This window comes from Scardinius erythrophthalmus (genome assembly GCF_964197995.2).
Source record: "Scardinius erythrophthalmus genome assembly, chromosome: 15".
In the NCBI taxonomy this organism is placed as follows: Eukaryota; Metazoa; Chordata; class Actinopteri; order Cypriniformes; family Leuciscidae; genus Scardinius; species Scardinius erythrophthalmus.
The window spans coordinates 15,748,366-15,766,886 of NC_138235.1; the positions used below are offsets into that span (position 1 = coordinate 15,748,366).

Consider the following 18,521-nt stretch of genomic DNA (forward strand, 5'->3'; position numbering starts at 1 on the left):
ACAAGTACAAAAATATGCCTGTATTTCAAGTTAATAAAATAATTTAAAATCCACATCATTTTATTTGAGCCTTGAGCCCACGCCCTCCCAGGAGTCTCTATAGGCTACCTACTTTCACTTTTAAAAAGTCAACATAACCGCGCGCGCGATCTGCTTGCAGTCGAGATGGATGCTGAGGAGTTGAAGAAAATAATAGCTAGTGAAAACTGAAGAAAACAATGTTGTGAAAGGCTTACGGTTACGTGTCAGTTAAACTTTTCATCTCCAATCCTGTCTGTATTTGTGAGAAGTGGCGCTGTCCTGAGTTGAAAGATAGCCTACTTTACGGCTTTATTATCAAGTAAATAGGTGTGTGTAGTGTTCGTGTCGGCCGCTGTCCATTTCCTAACGTTCTGAAATGCAATTTTTTTTTTTTTTTTTTTTAAAGGGCGTGCTCCCATGAGCACCCACGGAGGAAAATATAAATCGGCGCCTATGCACACAGGAGTTCGTAGGCCGCCTCGCTGACAGTTACAAAGATCACAGCAGTTATACCCTTCATCACACACACACACACACACACACACACACACACACACACACACACACACACAGCAGTTATACCCTTCACCAGGTCTAAGATACATCCTTGCTTCAGGTTTCTGATTGGCTAAGAAATAGATAAACATAGTAATTTTCCACACATATACAGATAGACAGAAGCATATCTCCATCGTTTATGCATCTGACACTCGGACCCTGGCCTGAAGTTAGGCACGTCGTGACCTTCCAGGTCTCAGATTTGGGTTGCTGGGTGCCAGCATGTCCCGAACAACAACTCAGTCAATCTCCAATAATGCCAGTGGTTCCTTAACCTGTAACCAAGAAGACTAACACACACACCAACACACAGGTTTTCCAAGGCTGGATTTGGCCAGGCTCTAACTATAAACAGGAGTCTCATCTCAAAACATCAAGATAATGTGTTCTTTCTCTCAAGAGCTACACAGTTAACTGGAAAGTAAGGCTTTAACAAAGAAATGGTCCCTTAAACTATAGACTTCAATGACCCCTATATGTTTTAACACGTTGAAGACCTTTCTCAAACACAAAACAAGTCCCCATTTCATTTCTGGAAGCCGGGCTGAATAAGCAACATGGCAAATCATTTCTAAACAAACTAAAAAGCAAAGGGCCTAAAACCGAGCCTTGAGGTAAGCCCATTTTGTTGTTCAAGAACGATGACATTACACCCTCAATTTTTGCACATTGCTCTCTCAGATTTAAATATGAGGAAAACCACACTCATAATTTGTGTTTTATTAGTTTGTAGCACTTTATGTGATTTTTTGCTTTGGGAGGACGTAGCCAATCAGGGCAATTAGAGACAATTAACCATCATGCTCCATTTTTTTCCCATTTACACGCGTTTGTCAGCTTTGCTATAGTATATACATTAATCTCACGAAACATTGTGCGCGTGCTGCTCCTGCGCCGCATACGCACAGCACACCTGGAGTATGTGTGAAACGGTTATATTGAATTGTATTTTTTGTTTGTGACACTAGAGGGCGTATGAGTATCTGAGCATATTTAAATAAGGTGATGTTACAGGTGCGCATATGGAAGGTCAAACATTTAGTTTGTTAGTAATAAGTCAAAGTAAAGTGTTGAGTATTTATTTATTTAGTTTTATTTGTTGTTTGCAATGCCAAATGGACAATACATGGATTTGGCATATCCGAATTTATTGAGAAGGTATGGACAATTAATTCATTTTATTTTTGAAGGCAAAGCACGCCTCAGAAACAGACTAATAAAAACCATCTGCGTCCCTACAGAGTGTTTCCTTAATGCTCGCCGAAACCAAGAAAAAACATGTTTTTAAAACATGCAATAAACTTGCCTTTTTGAACGATAATATCATTCAGAAATAACGTTTTCGCAACTTAATGGCAATGTTACTAAACCGGTCTTATTTTTGTCAGCTGTAGATGTACAGCAATAACTTTTACAAACAATTCACATGTAAGATCCTCAGATGGGAAAAGCTATAGAAGAATGGGAAGACAGTCTCAGTGAAGCTGGTTGTGAACGTGTACAGATGTGTGTTAGTTACAGGATCAGAGAATGACACCGTTCCTCTGTCATAGTCCAGCTGAACTCTCACCCGCTCAAGCTTCTGTTCCACAGGAAACCCAGACTCTTCAAACAGTCTGTACTGCACACTCCACACACCAGTGTCAAAGAAATCACATCCCTTCCTCTGGTTCGATGCCGCAGTTACTCCCAGAGCCCAGGACGAGCTCTCTTTAACCTCCACGTCCCAGCGGTGTGTTCCCGAGTCAAAGCCCTCTGAACCCAGAACGCAGGAATGCTCGTCAAATCTCTCTGGATTATCAGGAAGCGTCTGACTGTCCGAACTGCATCTCAGACTGGTCAGATCATCAGACAAGAGGAGATCCGGATGAGCTGTATTTGGATCCAGAACCACAGGAGCTGATGAGACACAATCAACAGCTGCTTTTATTCTGATCTCCATATGAGCGAGAGTGAACTGTACACAAATTAAGATGGATTATGATCACTCTGAAACACTGCTACGTTACTGGGGCCATCCAACCTTACATCCAAATTTTACAAGAAAAGGGGGCGTTGTACATGTGGATTGTGGATGAATTTATAAACATTGAGAAACAAAGTTGAACAGAAATAAACACAAACCTATGAAATTATACCAATGTATGAACTAAATAGTGTAATATATGCTTACACTGGCCTAAATCAATGATAAGATGTGCTGTCCCAATCACCCAAATGTTACCAAAAATTGTCTTTTTGGATCAGTTTACATAAAAGGGTATGTGTTGGGCTGATGTTTTTAATTTATGGCAAGAAACCTTACACAAGGCGGAAATTCTTTACGCACTCACAGCCAACGGAGTCTACTTTGAAATGCTCGCGCAAAGTAGAATGCAGAAAATGAAGTATACCCGGGCCTTAAGAAATATTATTTTTGCATCCCAAGATAAAAACGGTAGAGATCTGCTATATAAATGTAACTAAATATCAATGTGTGCCAAAGTTGTTGTTCTCTTGTTTGGTGTTGCAGGTCAACTGGTTATTCCACATATTATGACTAGATTTTTAAAGTCTCCCTGTAGTCAATACTTTTATCCCTTAAAACTCATCTTTGATCACCAAAATGACATATTTAAGCTTTTTCCTTGTAAAAAATTTCTTCATACCTTGAAATAGCTTGGATGTAACTCTACGCCCTTGCCTCATTTAGTATATGTGGTTCTATGAATATGCAAATTATCCCCGCCTCCACTCACTCACACCAGCTCAGAGATCCACTCGTTGACGATCACACGTTGACTTGATTGGTTACAAGGTAGTTTGTGACGTCAGAAACACCAGCGATTTCAAACCGTGTTTTTGAGACTGTCTGTGATTCATTGCGGTTTTAAGGAGAAAATATTCAGCAATGGTGTGACTTATGAATTTACACATGGTTTGTCTTAAAGCATATTAAAAACATTACACAGACATATTAAAAACTTGATTTTCACCACAGGGGGACTTTAACATTCACCCATCTGTCATTTAAACTGTACGTGCAACAGTGCAGTGGTTCTCAACCAGCGCCGGTACCCTCAGCAAATGTCCAAGGGGGCCGAAAAATAGCTAAAAATTATTAAAAATAAAACAAACTTTTTAAAAAACAGCTAACAATCAATACATTTTTCTTATTTCAATTTGTTCCCTTGGACTTAAAAAGCCAGGATACTGTATATGAGAGAATTTTAAAAGTGTGATTTTCAGACATCGTAAAGTCGTGGAAATTTTGATAATGAATATTAATTTCATAGTCATATCAAGCTCTAAACTATTTATCAGGCAGAAATAGCTATTTGTTAGTTCAAGACAAACCTCATCATGTAATCACAGTTCTTTAAATATCTGCAATTATGAAATGTCATTATTTTAATATTGCCACTCCTTATTTCCTTGTTTATGTAAAAAGTTGAGAACACTATCGTACAAAAGTCAGTACGTTTTTTTTTTTTTTTTTTTTTTAAGAAATACCTTTCTTTAGCAAGGATACATTAAAGTGGTGGTATAATGCCCTTTTCAAAAGATGTAAAATAAGTCTCTGATGTCCCCAGAGTGTGTATGTGAAGTTTTAGCTCAAAATACCCCGCAGATATTTTTATATAGCATGTTAAAATTGTCACTTTTTGAGGGTGAGCAAAAACGCACTGTTTTTGTTTCTGTCCCTTTAAATGCAAATGAGCTGCTGCTCCCGGCACAGGGGGCGGAGCTTCAAGAGCTCCTGTCCTTTTACCTCACACAGACACACACTGAAAATTTCAAAAACTTTTAGCCTTTTATGTTCAAACCGGAGTCAGACAATGATGGAGAGACTCAAGAAGAAGTGGCAACATGTAGAAGCAACAGGACATTTCTGAATGTTTAGTTGATGAATTTATGTAGATTATGTGTAGTTATCTTCTAGTCATTGATTAGCATATTCTGTCTTGATAATGGAGGAATGTCCTGTAGTTCCTACAGTCGTTTGTTGTAGTCCTTAAAAAGCGATTTCTTTAAAAGCAAATATCTCCCTTTGCTTTGAACTTTGAGCATTGTAACTTTGCAGATGTTGTTTATGCTCAAACAGCAACATTACACACTAACTAAAGTTAGAAAAGTGAAATCATAATCAACCACCTCTTTAAACTAAACAAAAGTGACAGTTAAGACATTTACAAAGTTACAAAAACTTAAAAGTTACATTACAAAATATTTATATTGCAAATAAAGGCTGTTCTTTTGAACTTTCTATTCAAGATTCAATTCAAAGAGGCTTGGTGAGCAAAAGGACCCAAGCTTTCAGAACTCTAGCGTTCTTAGCCTTTGAATACGGTCGTGGACACCCTTGCAGTCAAAATGTTTGAGAATCACTTTTCTAAAGAAGACTCACTGTTTTGGACAATGTCTTGCGCCTTCTTCCAGACTCTGAACGGCAGGTTGCCCAAGTAACGCGCCACATGAATCAAAGCTCCAGAAGACATGTGTGGATTCGGCTGTGAGCGCTGGACTCTGGAACCACATTCAGGAGTCAGAACTACAGTGGCTTTGGACCAGAAACAGAGAAACCAGTAGATCACTCACCTTTCCATTGTGACTGGAAAGTTCTGCAGAATAAACAGATAATTTATTATCTCATAAAATGATAGGTTGTGATCAATCAATTAATCAATTATCAGAAATGAGACCTTTAGAAACAAGACTCCGCTGGCATTCATCATCTCCTCCATGTCTTGGATTGTGTGTGAAAGAGCTGAGATGTGTCTGTTCATCTCCTCAAGCTTCTCCTTCATCTTCTGATTCTTCCGCTCCTTTTCCTCCCTCAGTGCAGCGATTGTGATTTCTTCTTCATCTCTGAGGAACTGATGAAGCTTCTCAAACTCCAGTTTAATCTGATGCTCTGTGTGCTCAGCTTGAGACTGAAATTAAATAACATTCACTTGTATACAATAATAAATACATTTGATAATACATTTGATTTTGTAATGCTCTTTTCTTACATATTTATGTTATGCAACAACAATTTAAATAACAACCAAGTTAATAAAGATTGCATTAACAAACTTCTTACTGTAACAGTTGTGTTCCTGTTTAGTCTATTTAGTCACGTCTTTTGTTTTCCCGCCACTTATCCGTAACCATGTCTACAGGCATTAGTTCATCTTCACCTGTGTCTTAATTACCTTCATCTGTGTCACCTGGTTTATGTTCATCAGTGTCTGTATTTAGTTCCCTCTGTTCAGTCAGTCTTTGTCTGTTCTCGTCTATGTAACATCATAACGTGTGTATCCTGCTGGCTTGTATCACTTGAGTTATAATTGTAAGTAAACACTTTGTATTGGAGCCTTCTGCCTTCACACACCCTGACAGAAGAACAGACCAAGATAACGGGACAAGATGGGCATACTCATCACTAGTGATGGCAAAATGAGGCTTCCTGAACCACTGAGACCTTGCAGCCCCTTGCTTCAGCCAAAGGTTCATTACTCAAAGCTTCATTCAGCATTGCTCAATAGTGACACCTAGCTACTGTGCAAAGAAATAGCAGACAAATTAATTCATTCTGAACCAGTGTTTCTCAGAATTATTTCAAGTGTGTTTGGGTTTAGACGATTCCTCTTCTCGGACAAAATCTCTCCAGCCTTAGAAAAGATCCTTTCACAAGGAACAGAGGATGCAGGGGAACATAAAAATGCCAGTGCCAGCTGGTGTAAATGAGGACACTGATGCTTCTGTTGAGCCCAGACAGGGCAGGATTTCCTCTTTCTTGCTGGTCCATTACCAGGAAAAAGGAAGAGGTCACAAAAAGCAAACAAATCCAAAAGGGCAATCCTTCTACTACTCCTGACAACACCCACAAGGTGGCGCGAGTTTCGAACCGCCTTTTTCCAAAAGCGACACTCAGACCGAACTGATGACGTATCCACACAAACCGAGGCCTCGTTTGTCATTAGTCACGTGATTTTCACGATAACAACACAAGCCTCGAATCGCGGCTTCATCTGGCACGCCCATTTTTTCTCGACACAAGCTCCGACGCCTCGCTTCAAATGTCACATCACTACTCATCACCCCTGCCAACTCCACCAACGGTCTTCTGACCTGTTTCCAGGATGGCCGTCACCTAGAGGAATATGTTGCAGAGTTCCTGGAGCTCTTGGACGGGGTAAGCTGGGCAGATGACGTCCAAAAGACTTTTGGTACGGGTTGGACGATCATCTGCACCAGCAAACTCCAGCAGCAGCGATCCTGGGGACGTTCGTTATCTGGATTACGTGCTTTTGTTGAGCGGCTCAGCCTACACTGTGGATGAGGCTGATTTTAACATAGCCGCTCAACCACCGTCACCAGCCTCCGTCACCACCTGTCCACAAGTCTAATTCCGCCGAGACCGCCCATCCAATGTCTCCTGTTCCTGTCCTCGTCCAGACGAGAAGGACTTAACCTGCCGAGCCCGCGCTTCATGCCTGGGGCCGGTTTCACAAAGATAGACTTTGACTATGGCTTAGATATAAGTAGGTAGTCAGACTTCAGATAGACATCTAAATCAGACCGTTGCACAAAGCACTTAAGACTCTGAATATCTTAAGTAGGACTACACTGCAATGCATTCTGGGTAAAATAAGACACTTTTCAAAACAAAAAACATGGCGGATCGAGTAAGCGCACTCAACCGCTCAGTGCAGTTTACCCCAGCAGAAAATATGTGTTTGTTGGTGGAGTATAAATGACGGAGTATGTTTTTATGTTTCCACTGTTCGATCGCGCCCGTGTGACACACTCTCTCTCTGACATACACACACACTTCAGCATTGCAATCTTGACATCGCAGCCTGTTATTATGCAGCATTCACACCAAACGCGAATAGAGCGTCAAATTCGCGTCTAGTTCGACGCTTGAACATTTTGAATCCATTTGCGCGTCCAAGGCGAATAGGACGCGCGTATAAAGCGAGCGTTTGAAGCGAAATAGACGGGCGTTCAGAGCTATGACTCCACTATGACTCTACTACCCCCAGTTGCGTGAGCGGTGTATTGCATTTCACGCATCGCCCGTGACGCTTGCGTCCACTGCTCAGACTATGACGGTGTGTTCACACGGGGCGTCAGCGTCAACGCTTGACGGAAGGTGTGGCTGAAGTTTGGCACTGACGCCATGGTCATAGCAGCGTCAGCCAATGAAATTAGACAGGAACTCAAATTTATCCTCAGTTTGCTGCTCTTGAACAGGATGAACGTGATTGGCTGCCGCCTGGCTACTGTATTTGCATAGAGCGATCCTGATTGGCTGACGCTTCCGTCTGCGGCGCTTCACTGGCGTTGCTCGCGGCAGAAGTTGAAAAATTCTTGACACCAGAGCCTGAATCCCCACCCAGCCTCCCTATCCCACCTCCCATCTACCACTTCTCTACCCTTCCTCCACCACTGCCAGTCAGCTCTTCTGCTCCTCCTACAACCTTCGGGGAGGCAGAGTCACCGTGGGTCTGCCTGTCGCCCACTCCATCAGGGTCGGTGGATCCCCGGTCTCTGCCTCCGACCTCCATGACCAGAACTCTGCCTCAGCCCAACATTCCATTGACGTCCCCTTGGCTCTTACCTCCTTCAGCTCCACCGTTGCCCATCAGTACACCAGTTCCACCAGGCTCCCTCGTCCCCCCGGATCCACCTTGGTCGCTCGTCCACCTTCCCTCACCTCTGGACTGCACTCCTCTGGCTTCGCCTCGTCCCTTTGACCCCCCCCCCCCCCAAAGGCTCAGTTGGACTCCTCACTCCAGTCAGTTCCTCCTTGGTCCTCACTCCCTCTGTCTTCACCGCACCCCTCTGTGTCCCCGCCTGCACCTCAGTTGCCTGAGCCGGCGGCCCCACCATGTTCCGCTGAATCTTCACTGTCGCCTGTCTCTTCGGTTCCGCCCTGGTCACCTCTACCACCTGCTCCGCCACCGTCAGTCGGCCCCCTGGTGACGTCATCCCTACCTCCACCATGGCTCCTCTCTCCGTCTGCTCCGCCCTGGCCGCCAGCGCTGCCTGCTCCGCCTACTCCGCCTTGGTCCCTCTCTCCCTCTGCAGTTGGTCCCTCCACGGCGCGAGGACGAGCCTACCGGGAGGGGGGAGTACTGTAACAGTTGTGTTCTTGTTTAGTCAATTTAGTCACGTCTTGTTTTCCCGCCACTTATCCGTTACCATGTCTACAGTCATTAGTTCATCTTCACCTGTGTCTTGTCATTTACCTTCATCTGTGTCACCTGGTTTGTTCATCAGTGTCTGTATTTAGTTCCCTCTGTTCAGTCAGTCTTTGTCTGTTCTCGTCTATGTAACATCATAACGTGTGTATCCTGCCATTTTGTATCACATGAGTTACTGTAAGTAAACACTTTGTGTTGGAGCCTTCTGCCTTCCTCGTCTTCTGCCTGCACACACCCTGACACTTACAACATTCCAGAGTTCAATTATGTGAATGAACATGCATAAACATCACATCATTTGTCTAGTGAAAAACTTCTTGTGAAAAATAAGTGTGCTTGATTGTATTGAATTTGCAATTGTAGTGTACTTCACATCGCAATAGCATATTAAAAAAAAACCTTTTACTAAGAGAAAAGTATAACTATTAATATAATAAAGTAAAGGCAACTTAACCCTTGTGCATCAATTTAAAAAAGTTACTCATAGGTCCAAAGAGGACAAAAATGTCCATGTCAAAAAACGGTCATAAAAAGTTGAAGCTTGGGAGCACAGACTTAACTTTGGTATCATTTTAAAGAATACCCTTGGCAGATTATTGCTGAAGTTAAATTTTTTTTATAAGTAAATCCAAAAAAGTTATATAGGTTTAAGTTTATGAAAATTATTTATGAATATTATTTTATATAAAATATATATTTTATGAAACAAGTTGAACTCTAAAACGGCTAGAAAATCAAAGCCATAAATCTAAATAAGTTGTGTTCCAAATTTGAGGTTGATATCTCAAAAAAATGAGCTTTCAGTAAGATTTTGTTTGGGCGCAGTACCAGACTTTCCCCATTGGATCCCAGCAAAACTCCTCTGGTCACACAGTGATTGGCTTTGTTATTTGCAGTTGAGTTTTTCTCTATCAATACTACAAACACACACATGCACACAAACAATTTTTTTTATATATATAACACACATACCAACCACACTCTGACATCCATACCAACACACCCACACAATTATCATTGCATAATTTATCCAACTGGCTCTATAATAGCTCAAAATTCATGCAGTTAACAGTAACAAAAAAAAAAAAAAACTTACTCATAGGTCCAAAAGGGACAAAAATGTCCAAGTCAAAAAACTCTCATAAAAATGTTATGCTTGGGAGCAAATACTTAAGTTTGGTCTCATTTTAAAGAAGACCCTTGGCAGATTGTTGTTGGAGTGAAAAAAGTGAAAAACGTGCAATCAAATTTTTTTTATACAAGTTTAAGTTTATGAAAAATATTTATGAACATTATAATCAATATTTTATATAAAATATATATAAGTATTTTGTGTAACTAGTGCAACATTTTTTTTCAAATGAAATGGGGGTGAAATAGTAAAATTACAATAAAAATAGACACCTGTGCCAAAATTAATGCAGTTAACATAAAAAAAAAAAAAAAAACTTACTCATAGGTCCAAAAGGGACAAAAATGTCCATGTCAAAAAACTCTCATAAAAATGTTATGTTTGGGAGCAAATACTTAAGTTTGGTCTCATTTTAAAGAAGACCCTTGGCAGATTGTTGTTGAAGTGAAAAAATTTAAAAAAGTGCAACCAAAAAAATGTTATAGAAGTTTAAGTTTATGAAAAATATTTATGAACATTATAATCAATATTTTATATAAAATATATATTTTATGAAACATTTGGAACTCTAAAACTGATATAAATTCAAAGCCATAAATCTAAACAGGTTGTGTTCCAAATTTGAGGATGATATCTCAAAAAATGAGCTTTCAGTAAGATTTTGTTTGGGCGCAGTACCAGACTTTCCCCATTGGATGCCAGCAAAACTCCACTGGTGAACACAGTGATTGGATTTTCGATTTGCAGTTGAGTTTTTCTCTCTCAAATATTACAAGCACACACATGCACACAAACACATTTTTTTTAATAACACACATACCAACCACACTTAGACATCCATACCAACAAACCCACACAATTATCGTTGCATAATTTATCCAGTTGGCTCTATAATATGCCGAAGCGGAAAACAGGAATAAAGCGAGTATTTGCTTTATAGGCCTAACCTGAAAAAATGGCACCATCTGATAAAAAATGGTAAAAATGTCAATTTTGAAGCCTTGCCAACAGAATGAAAGCCTATTAAAAAAGATTGCATCATTTTATAGTTAAACGGCACAGGGATTAAAAAATGCAGTTTTAATGGGTTTCAATGGGGACATTTTTGTCCTTAAGGTCCTGAGAGGAAGTATTTTGTGTAACTAGTGCAAAATAGATTTTTTAAAGAAAATGATGATGAAATAGTAAAATTCCAATAAAAATACACACCCCTGCCAAATTTTATGCAGTTAGCATTAACACAGGCAAAGTGATCAAAAAAACAAAACTGAAAAAGCCAAAAATGTCCTCAAGGATGCACAAGGGTTAAGTGAACTTCAACAGAGAACACTGTCATAACTGTTTCTTAACACACTTAAGTAATGTTACAATTCTTAAAAAGTACACTTTGTTATAGTCAAATTAAAAGTTTACTTTAAAGTACATGTAATAGATTTCATATTTTTAGAATTTATATTCACATTTATGTAAATGTTAATGTGGTCATTAAATATTGAATATTTCTTTGGTTTATATTTTTTCTATTAATGACAGAATTATGCTTTTTGGGTGAACTATCCCTTTAAGTCAGACTTAAGTGGGTCTTATAATAGCATTTCATTACTTGCAAATATGTCATGTTAAGTAAATATTAGTTTGCACTTTTAGCATTTATTCATAAACTGGAATCTGTTACATTAAATTTTAGATCCTACCTGCGTGATTCTGTATCCTCACCTTTATGTGTTGAATTGTTTTCACACACTCTCCTTTCATTTTCTCCCTGTGTTTAAGTTTCTCTTGTAAGAACCTCAGCTCCTCCTACAATTAAACAAATTAAGTATAGTGATATGATCGTGTGATTAAAAAGTTGAGCGAAATGGCAGAGAGAAATACTGAGTGTATGAATGTGATGATATCTGTGACTAGGTATTGTTCATATGAAACAAGAGACATTTGTCCTACCTTATAAGATGAAACCACTTCACTGATGGGTCTGAATGTGTGCTTGACATGTTTCTGTGAATCTCTGCACACTAAACACACAGGCTGCTTGTCCTCCAGACAGAAGAGTTTGAGTTCCTCGCTGTGTAAACTGCAGACCTCCTCAGACCCTGATGATGAACTCCTCTTTCTCCCCTTCAGGAAGGACTCGCACAAGTTTTTTAACACAAGATTACATGGAGGATCATCTCGTGACGATCTTCTCCTGCAGAGAGGACACTCCCTGGTGCTCTTGCTTCTCCAGAACTGTTGAAGACACTCTTTACAGAAACTGTGACTACACGACAGAAGAACAGGAGCCTTGAAGATTTCACAGCAAATTGGACAAGACATTTCCTTTGCAGATAGTGAATCCATTTTCACGATTTTTTTCAAACGAGACTTCCCTTTCCCGGATGAAAAGTAAACATGCAGGAAAATCACACAAACTCTGCTGGCTATTTGGAAATAAACTTCTCAAAAATCCCCCTGGAAATGTCTCTCTTCTTCTCCACAGATTGCAGGTTATTTTATGCTTTTGTCGAGACACTGAGATTAGAGTCGCTATGACAGAAAGTAAAAACACTGAGACAATCAAGTCCTTGCAAGTTTTTTAATCGCCTTTGACACCATCAGAATTTCTTTCCTGTGACGTGGCTTGAAGAGCGAGAGTTGCGCGTGCATGCGAGGAGGAGCTGGAAACTGAGTAGACGCTCGCGCTGTTTGCAATACAGTACTTTATTACAACGGAAGTGAACTAGAGCCAATACTTGTCAAATACACAGATGTTTCAGAGATATTTTCATTCAATACTTTATGTACTGCTTAAATGTAGGCCTACTATAATTACAATATTATGTAAGAATTTTGCATCAAAATATCCAAAAACCACTTGCACAGTTATATATTTCTTTCAAGTGTGTACTAAATGTTTCCAAAAATTTGTATATTCAGAGAAATTCACAAGTTTAAAAAGTGCCCGTCCCTTGTCACTTGTCAATGGCATATCTGCATTATCCCTGGTTTCAACTCTGCATAGTAACCATGGCGACAGATGTGGACAACTGGGGCCGGTTGCACCAGCTGGGCGTAAGTTATAACTTAGCCTAGTTTTGACGTAAATGGACACCAAGTTACGACTTGCGCACTTCTAAATATTTTTGCGTTGCACCATTAAACTTAGTTGAAGCGTAACTCTACGTTTAAACTAAACGTTTACGGCAGCCTCCGATCAGGAGTAACGGATGGAATAAAATATCAAACACACTGAACTTCATCAATAAGCTATTATTTTACCTGACAGACTTCAATTCTTAATACATATATGATTATGCAGACATTTACACTTGCTTACATTTTAAGAGAGAGAACATTATGTGAAAAGATTACTTTGTTAGAGGCTATCTTTAACACAAACCCATCCTAAACAGTGCTCACGTCGCTGTGTGCATCGGTCCATGGTGTGCATGTCAAATATCAGTCATAATCAATAAACGTAATTTCTTATGCTTTTTGTATCAATATTTATTTATTTATTTATCCTTATTCATTTAATTTCAAATACAGTTTCTGAATGTTACATATAAAAACACTTATGCTATTCATGATCAAGTATCGTATTTAATGGAAACTTATTTTTACCGTTAGTAACGTGAGGCAAAAGAATGAAGGATAAACTGAAATTCACAGCATTTCAACACAACATCTGCTCACGTATTTGAAGGCTGCTATTGGATAACCGAGGCTAAACGTCATATTATGCGACTACGCATTACTTTACGGAGAGCTTACGACCTAGCTACGTTCTGCCTTACGAACAAATGGTGCAACGGGATAAAGTTCAGAGTTAGTTACAAACTAGCTAGTAGTTACTAAGCCTCTAGTGTGGACTTTACGTTCCAATTTAAGAAAGAACTTACGAACGGCTGGTGCAACCCTACCCAGATGCTTATTGCACGCTGTTGTTGTTTCGTTCAAACATTATGGATCATGTCAAGCAGACTTTGGGAAAAAAAGGAGAACTAAAACAAGTATCAACATCGGCTTGGCGTTTTCGAGATGCCGAGAGCTCCACGTCCTTGACTAACTTCGACTTGACGAGGCGCCGCTTTTGCATGCACTTCATTAGACAGGTGAGCAAATGTACATAAAACTAATCAATGTTATACAGCTCAACATGATGAAATGTTAGAATATGATCAGTATGTTATTCTAATGTTGATCTTGCTAGTCTTATAGCCAACAAACTAACACATAGAATAACATTATAACTTTCATAACTTTTTTTTATAGCGCATATATTTAGCAAAATGCTCTTCTTTAGAGTTCAATTTTCTTTCTAACTAACAAACTATGGTCTTAGAATTTCCAGAGGTAAATGTAACGTTACGTGTACATTGTTTACAAGCTGTTTTACTGACCGCTTTCCACAGTTGAAACACTGATTGAGCGATAACATGAGACCCTTCAGTAAGTTGTTCTGTATCTTTCAACATACCTTCTGATGTTCATTCATTTTTATTTGGTGCTGTAACTAGTAGTAAAGAGGAAGAGATGATTGGTTCAACTGCTGCTTGAACCGAGGCACTACAGCGATCTGTCACGCCACATAAAAGAGCGCTAAAATGTTACTGTTTGAACTTTGTAACAAAATTGCTGGAATTTAATAGCTAAGACTTTGTTTCATATCAAAAGTAGCCTGATCGGTCTTGTCTGTCGGCGTGTTGTCAGTGTCCTCTCTGCTCCGCGATGTTTTGTGTGGTGTGACTGTGAATGCGTGATAGTTTGCAGCCCTACACACATACAGTATATCTCAAAATCACTGGATGTTTTCATTGTGGAATGTCAACATCCATTGACTTATATCATCCTGCTGCCGGTCGTCATGGTAACACGAGGTCTTCACATAGGCACATCAGTCCAAGAAGGAGGAGATACTGACATCTGCTGGTCAGAGCCTCGTAACGCTGGGCATTTCCTGTGACAGAGCAACAGTTCACATGAATGTGACAGGAGACAGATTAATGAAGCGCTCAGTGTGATCACAGTCTCACCAGTGCAAACTCAGCGCAGGACAGATCTCTCAGACACAGGCAGTGCAGCACAGCATCATGGATAGATGGGAAAAGTCGCCCTTTTGAGACGGACTCTGAGAAGAATCCTCCTCGCTCCAGCTGCCGCACTACACACACTGCAGCCACAGAAAGTTGCAGTTGTTGACGGTCGAATATATTATGCATATTCTAATAATGTTATTTATTTAGATTTCTGATTTAGCATGTGAATGTATGTATTTTACTTAGATTTTACCCACCTTGACATCCAGCGATGTAAACAGTGACATCTACTTCAGCAAAGTTTTGAAATATCTAGAAGAAAGATAAGCATGTCTTTCTTTCCAGCATGATTTTTTTTTCTCTCAGTGTGATGTCATTACTATGGAAACTTGTTTCTGCCATGGAATTAAAAAGGTAATTGACACTTTTTTTCCAAATTTAGACTTTTTTTCCCCTTGCAAGATTATATCTCACAATCTTTACTTTTACTTTAACCCTTTTAACGCATAGAGGTCACTACAGTGCAAGCATTTTCTTGCAGATGCATGGGTTTTGATGGTATAGTTGCACATCAACTTCTACAGTGGACACTAGTGCCTCATCCTATACACTGCTAACAAGTGGCAAGCCGTTGTATTTGGATTTATTTCTCCAAACAAAGATGGCCGACGGCCAGTCATAAATGACAAGTTGCACCGGAATATCCATCCATTCCTTCTATCCTAGGAGACTCTTGCGGGTAAAAATGTTTTAACATCTTAGAAATCAATTTGTATATAACAAACATTGTTAAATTGTTAAGTACTGATTTCAGATTGGGAGGAAATTCTGATTAATCATCTGTCCACTTAATTGGACATCATGCATCACTAACTTTATTTCAGCTACAGTTCATACTATTAGTGTAACTGTTGTTCTTGAAAATACTTCATCTGCAGTAACTTTTTTGTCTGTAAATAAATGTATTTGAGTAATTAGAATGTAATTTGCAGTTACATTAAAAAGTAATGGTTACGTAACGTATGTTACTTGCAATGTGTTACTTTACTCGTTACATAAAAAAGTAATGATTACATTATGCATGTTACTTGTAATGCATTAATCTCAACACTGCTCATTTCAGATGAGATTGAAAACACCTGACCTCTAGTTTTTCCACAGTCTGAAATCATCAATAGATCGATGAAGATTTCAGTCTGAGGTTTTCTCAGAGGAGAGCTACGGTAGAAATGAGTGAGTCCATTTTTGAACATAATCAGAATGATCAGCTAATAAGGGTAAATCAACATACTCTGGTAGACTGGAGGGAGCATGAGCGTTTGCTACAGAGTTGTACATTCAGAAAAAAAGTTTTGAAAAAAATACTGTATTTCTCTCAATTCTTTCTGAGAAAATAAGTCAGAATTGCAAGACAAACTTAAAATTAACTTTTTTTTATTTTATTATTCCATAGTGGAAACAAGCATCCATTCATTTCTCTTTCTATCTCTCTAACTATTATCTTCTGTAGAGCTGCTTTACTGCTGAAAAATTAATTTTACAACATTAACTGTTTTTGTCGTGCTTATCTATGTGACGCTGCTTTTGAAACAATATTTATTGTAGGTATATATAAGCCTATAAATAAATGTGACTTGTTTTGACCTACGTTTTTCAGTGTTTTCAGGGTGACCGTGTCGATGAAGCTGACAGGAGTGAAGTCCAGGATGATGGAGTGTGTGTGTTCCTCCACATTGTCACACCTGGAGGAGTGTGTCTCTGTGTAGTCCTGCTCTGGCTGGAAGCCGCGGTTCATGTTACCGTGGCTTACTGTTGCTGTGCCGTTGTCATTGATGATGTGTTCATGGTCCGTTCTTTGGCGGTGCACAGATTCACTCACATTCTTCATGGAGACCAGCAATCTGTTCGCTAACACTCTCAGAACTCCAGTCTATAAACAAGAAAAATAACCGCTTAATAAACTGTTTCACATGCTCACATCTTAAAGAACTAAAGGTTTCTGTAAAGAGGTATGTAAAAGTGTGTGGGGACGTATGGCGTAGGACGAATGACGTAGGTGTAGTGTAAGCTTAGGTGAGAATTGATGAATGCGGAAGCACAGACAATAGAGCAAAACAAAACACCGGTGACGGTTTAGAAGTCTAAAACAAGATGTTTGAAAGAAAAATGTTGAAGGATTTCGATATAAGAGAAAGGAGCTACTTCATTCGTCAGGTCAAAGGTCACCCTTCCGCCAGAACTCGACTCTCTTAACGCAAGCCTTTGCCTAAAGCCAGTGATTACTGAATTTTACATATATACATTTTTGTCAAAAGTGTTGTCGTTCAAAATGCCGGTTTTGACGAGTATTCACGTAAACACAGTCAATTATGTTTTAAAAGAAAAGAAAGTGCATGTGTAACAGTATAATGGATCTGTTTGTCAGGTCTTAAAGTGACAGCAGCCTAATATACCTGCTGCCAAATTATGAGATAATACTAAAATATCTATATGGCAGTTTTCCCCCATGGTATCAATGTCAAATTTGTGGCCAGTGAAAATGCTGAGTAGTTAGTAACTTTGGAAAACCACTAGCCACAGTGGCTTCTGAGCAAAAAAAGTTAATGTGAAGCCCTGTTCATAAAGTTTTAAATATGGATATTTGCCTCATCATATTAAACCCATCGCTGGGTTTCAGAAGGCATTTATTAACCCACTGGAGTCGTATGGATTACTTTTTTGATGGATGGATGTGATTTTTTGGAGCGTCAAAATCTCGGGCTCTATTCAATGCCATTACAAAGCTGGGAAGAGCCAGGATATGTTTAATATAACTCCGATTGTGTTCGGCTGAAAGAAGAAAGTCATACACACCTAGGATGACTTGAGGGTGAGTAAATTGTGGGATAATGTGAATTTTTGGGTGAACCATTTCTTTATGTATACTTAATAAAATGAACTTGATGTAATCTATACTTCTTTTTTGTAAGGGGTTGTTGGAAAATGATTCACAAATATATATATATATATATATATATTATTATTATTATTTTATTTTATTTTTTTTACATAAAGTTTCTTTCAAGGGTAGGGTTAGTGTAATAATGATGAATGTGTGTATGTGATTGTCTGTAAGCTGTGGTATTTGGACAGAAACTCTCATGTTCTCATCCTTTCAGAAGAGTTTCCAGAATTCGTCATCACAGCATTCCTCTCTCACCTGTTTATCTTTTTCCTTCTGTTGTCTCTTTTTTTCCTTCTCCTCCTCTTTCCTCTTTTTCAGCTCTGGAACATTGATTCCACTCTAGAAAGAAAGAAAGACAAGCTGAAAGCTGTTGACGGTTCATGTCTTTAGTCATGTGTGTTGTGTGAGGTACCTTCTCCAACAGGGCCTCTTGATAGAGGTCAGCATTTGCATAGTAGAGCATTGCAGAGGAACGGAAGATAGTGATACCTGGGATTGCTTTAGCCTGACCAGAAACACAAATATAGATTAGAGAAGTTCCATAAACAGTACACATAAATGAGCAGTTTGCCTGCAAGGAAGTCTCACCTCCTTATATGACTCTGTTTCCAAGTACAGTTCTGTGTCAGGCACCCTGCCAAGTAAAGAGTAGCTTGGACTAGACAGAAAGA

The 18,521-nt window shown here is 39.3% G+C and overlaps 2 protein-coding genes across 3 annotated transcripts in view; both read right to left on the bottom strand.

Moving 5' to 3' along the window:
- Window positions 1-423: 423 nt before the first annotated feature.
- trim35-39 (tripartite motif containing 35-39) lies at window positions 424-12,500 on the bottom strand. Of its 2 annotated transcripts, none has more exons than XM_081386359.1 (6): window positions 11,833-12,500; window positions 11,605-11,688; window positions 5,262-5,492; window positions 5,158-5,180; window positions 4,967-5,085; window positions 424-2,478 (listed from the first exon to the last, which is right to left on the bottom strand). In XM_081386359.1, exons 1-6 carry the CDS (start codon window positions 12,226-12,228, stop codon window positions 1,991-1,993), a joined length of 1,341 nt encoding a protein of 446 aa, XP_081242485.1. In that variant the 5' UTR covers window positions 12,229-12,500; the 3' UTR covers window positions 424-1,990. The 2 variants fall into 2 exon arrangements, with proteins under 2 accessions (XP_081242485.1, XP_081242484.1); XM_081386358.1 differs by having other exon boundaries at window positions 430-2,499.
- A 2,300-nt stretch (window positions 12,501-14,800) lies between these two features.
- The window catches only part of slc26a6l2 (solute carrier family 26 member 6, like 2), a gene marked incomplete at both ends in the record, with an annotated part of 31,725 nt that continues 28,004 nt past the window's right edge, over window positions 14,801-18,521 (bottom strand). Inside the window, 7 exons of the mRNA XM_081387105.1 lie at window positions 14,801-14,827; window positions 14,904-15,040; window positions 15,164-15,218; window positions 16,555-16,836; window positions 18,106-18,189; window positions 18,263-18,355; window positions 18,439-18,508. Coding sequence (XP_081243231.1) covers window positions 14,801-14,827; window positions 14,904-15,040; window positions 15,164-15,218; window positions 16,555-16,836; window positions 18,106-18,189; window positions 18,263-18,355; window positions 18,439-18,508 — 748 coding nt within the window. The remainder of the gene's footprint in view (window positions 14,828-14,903; window positions 15,041-15,163; window positions 15,219-16,554; window positions 16,837-18,105; window positions 18,190-18,262; window positions 18,356-18,438; window positions 18,509-18,521) is intronic.

Excerpts from the sequence above, each read along its gene's own strand:
- trim35-39 (XM_081386358.1), bottom strand. The coding sequence starts at position 12,228 with ATGGATTCACTATCTGCAAAGGAAATGTCTTGTCCAATTTGCTGTGAA. Across the intron at positions 5,493-11,604 it reads AAACAATTCAACACATAAAG|TCTCAAGCTGAGCACACAGA; the intron begins GTGAGGATACAG and ends ATTTAATTTCAG. Across the intron at positions 5,086-5,157 it reads TTTCCAGTCACAATGGAAAG|AGTCCAGCGCTCACAGCCGA; the intron begins GTGAGTGATCTA and ends ATGTGGTTCCAG.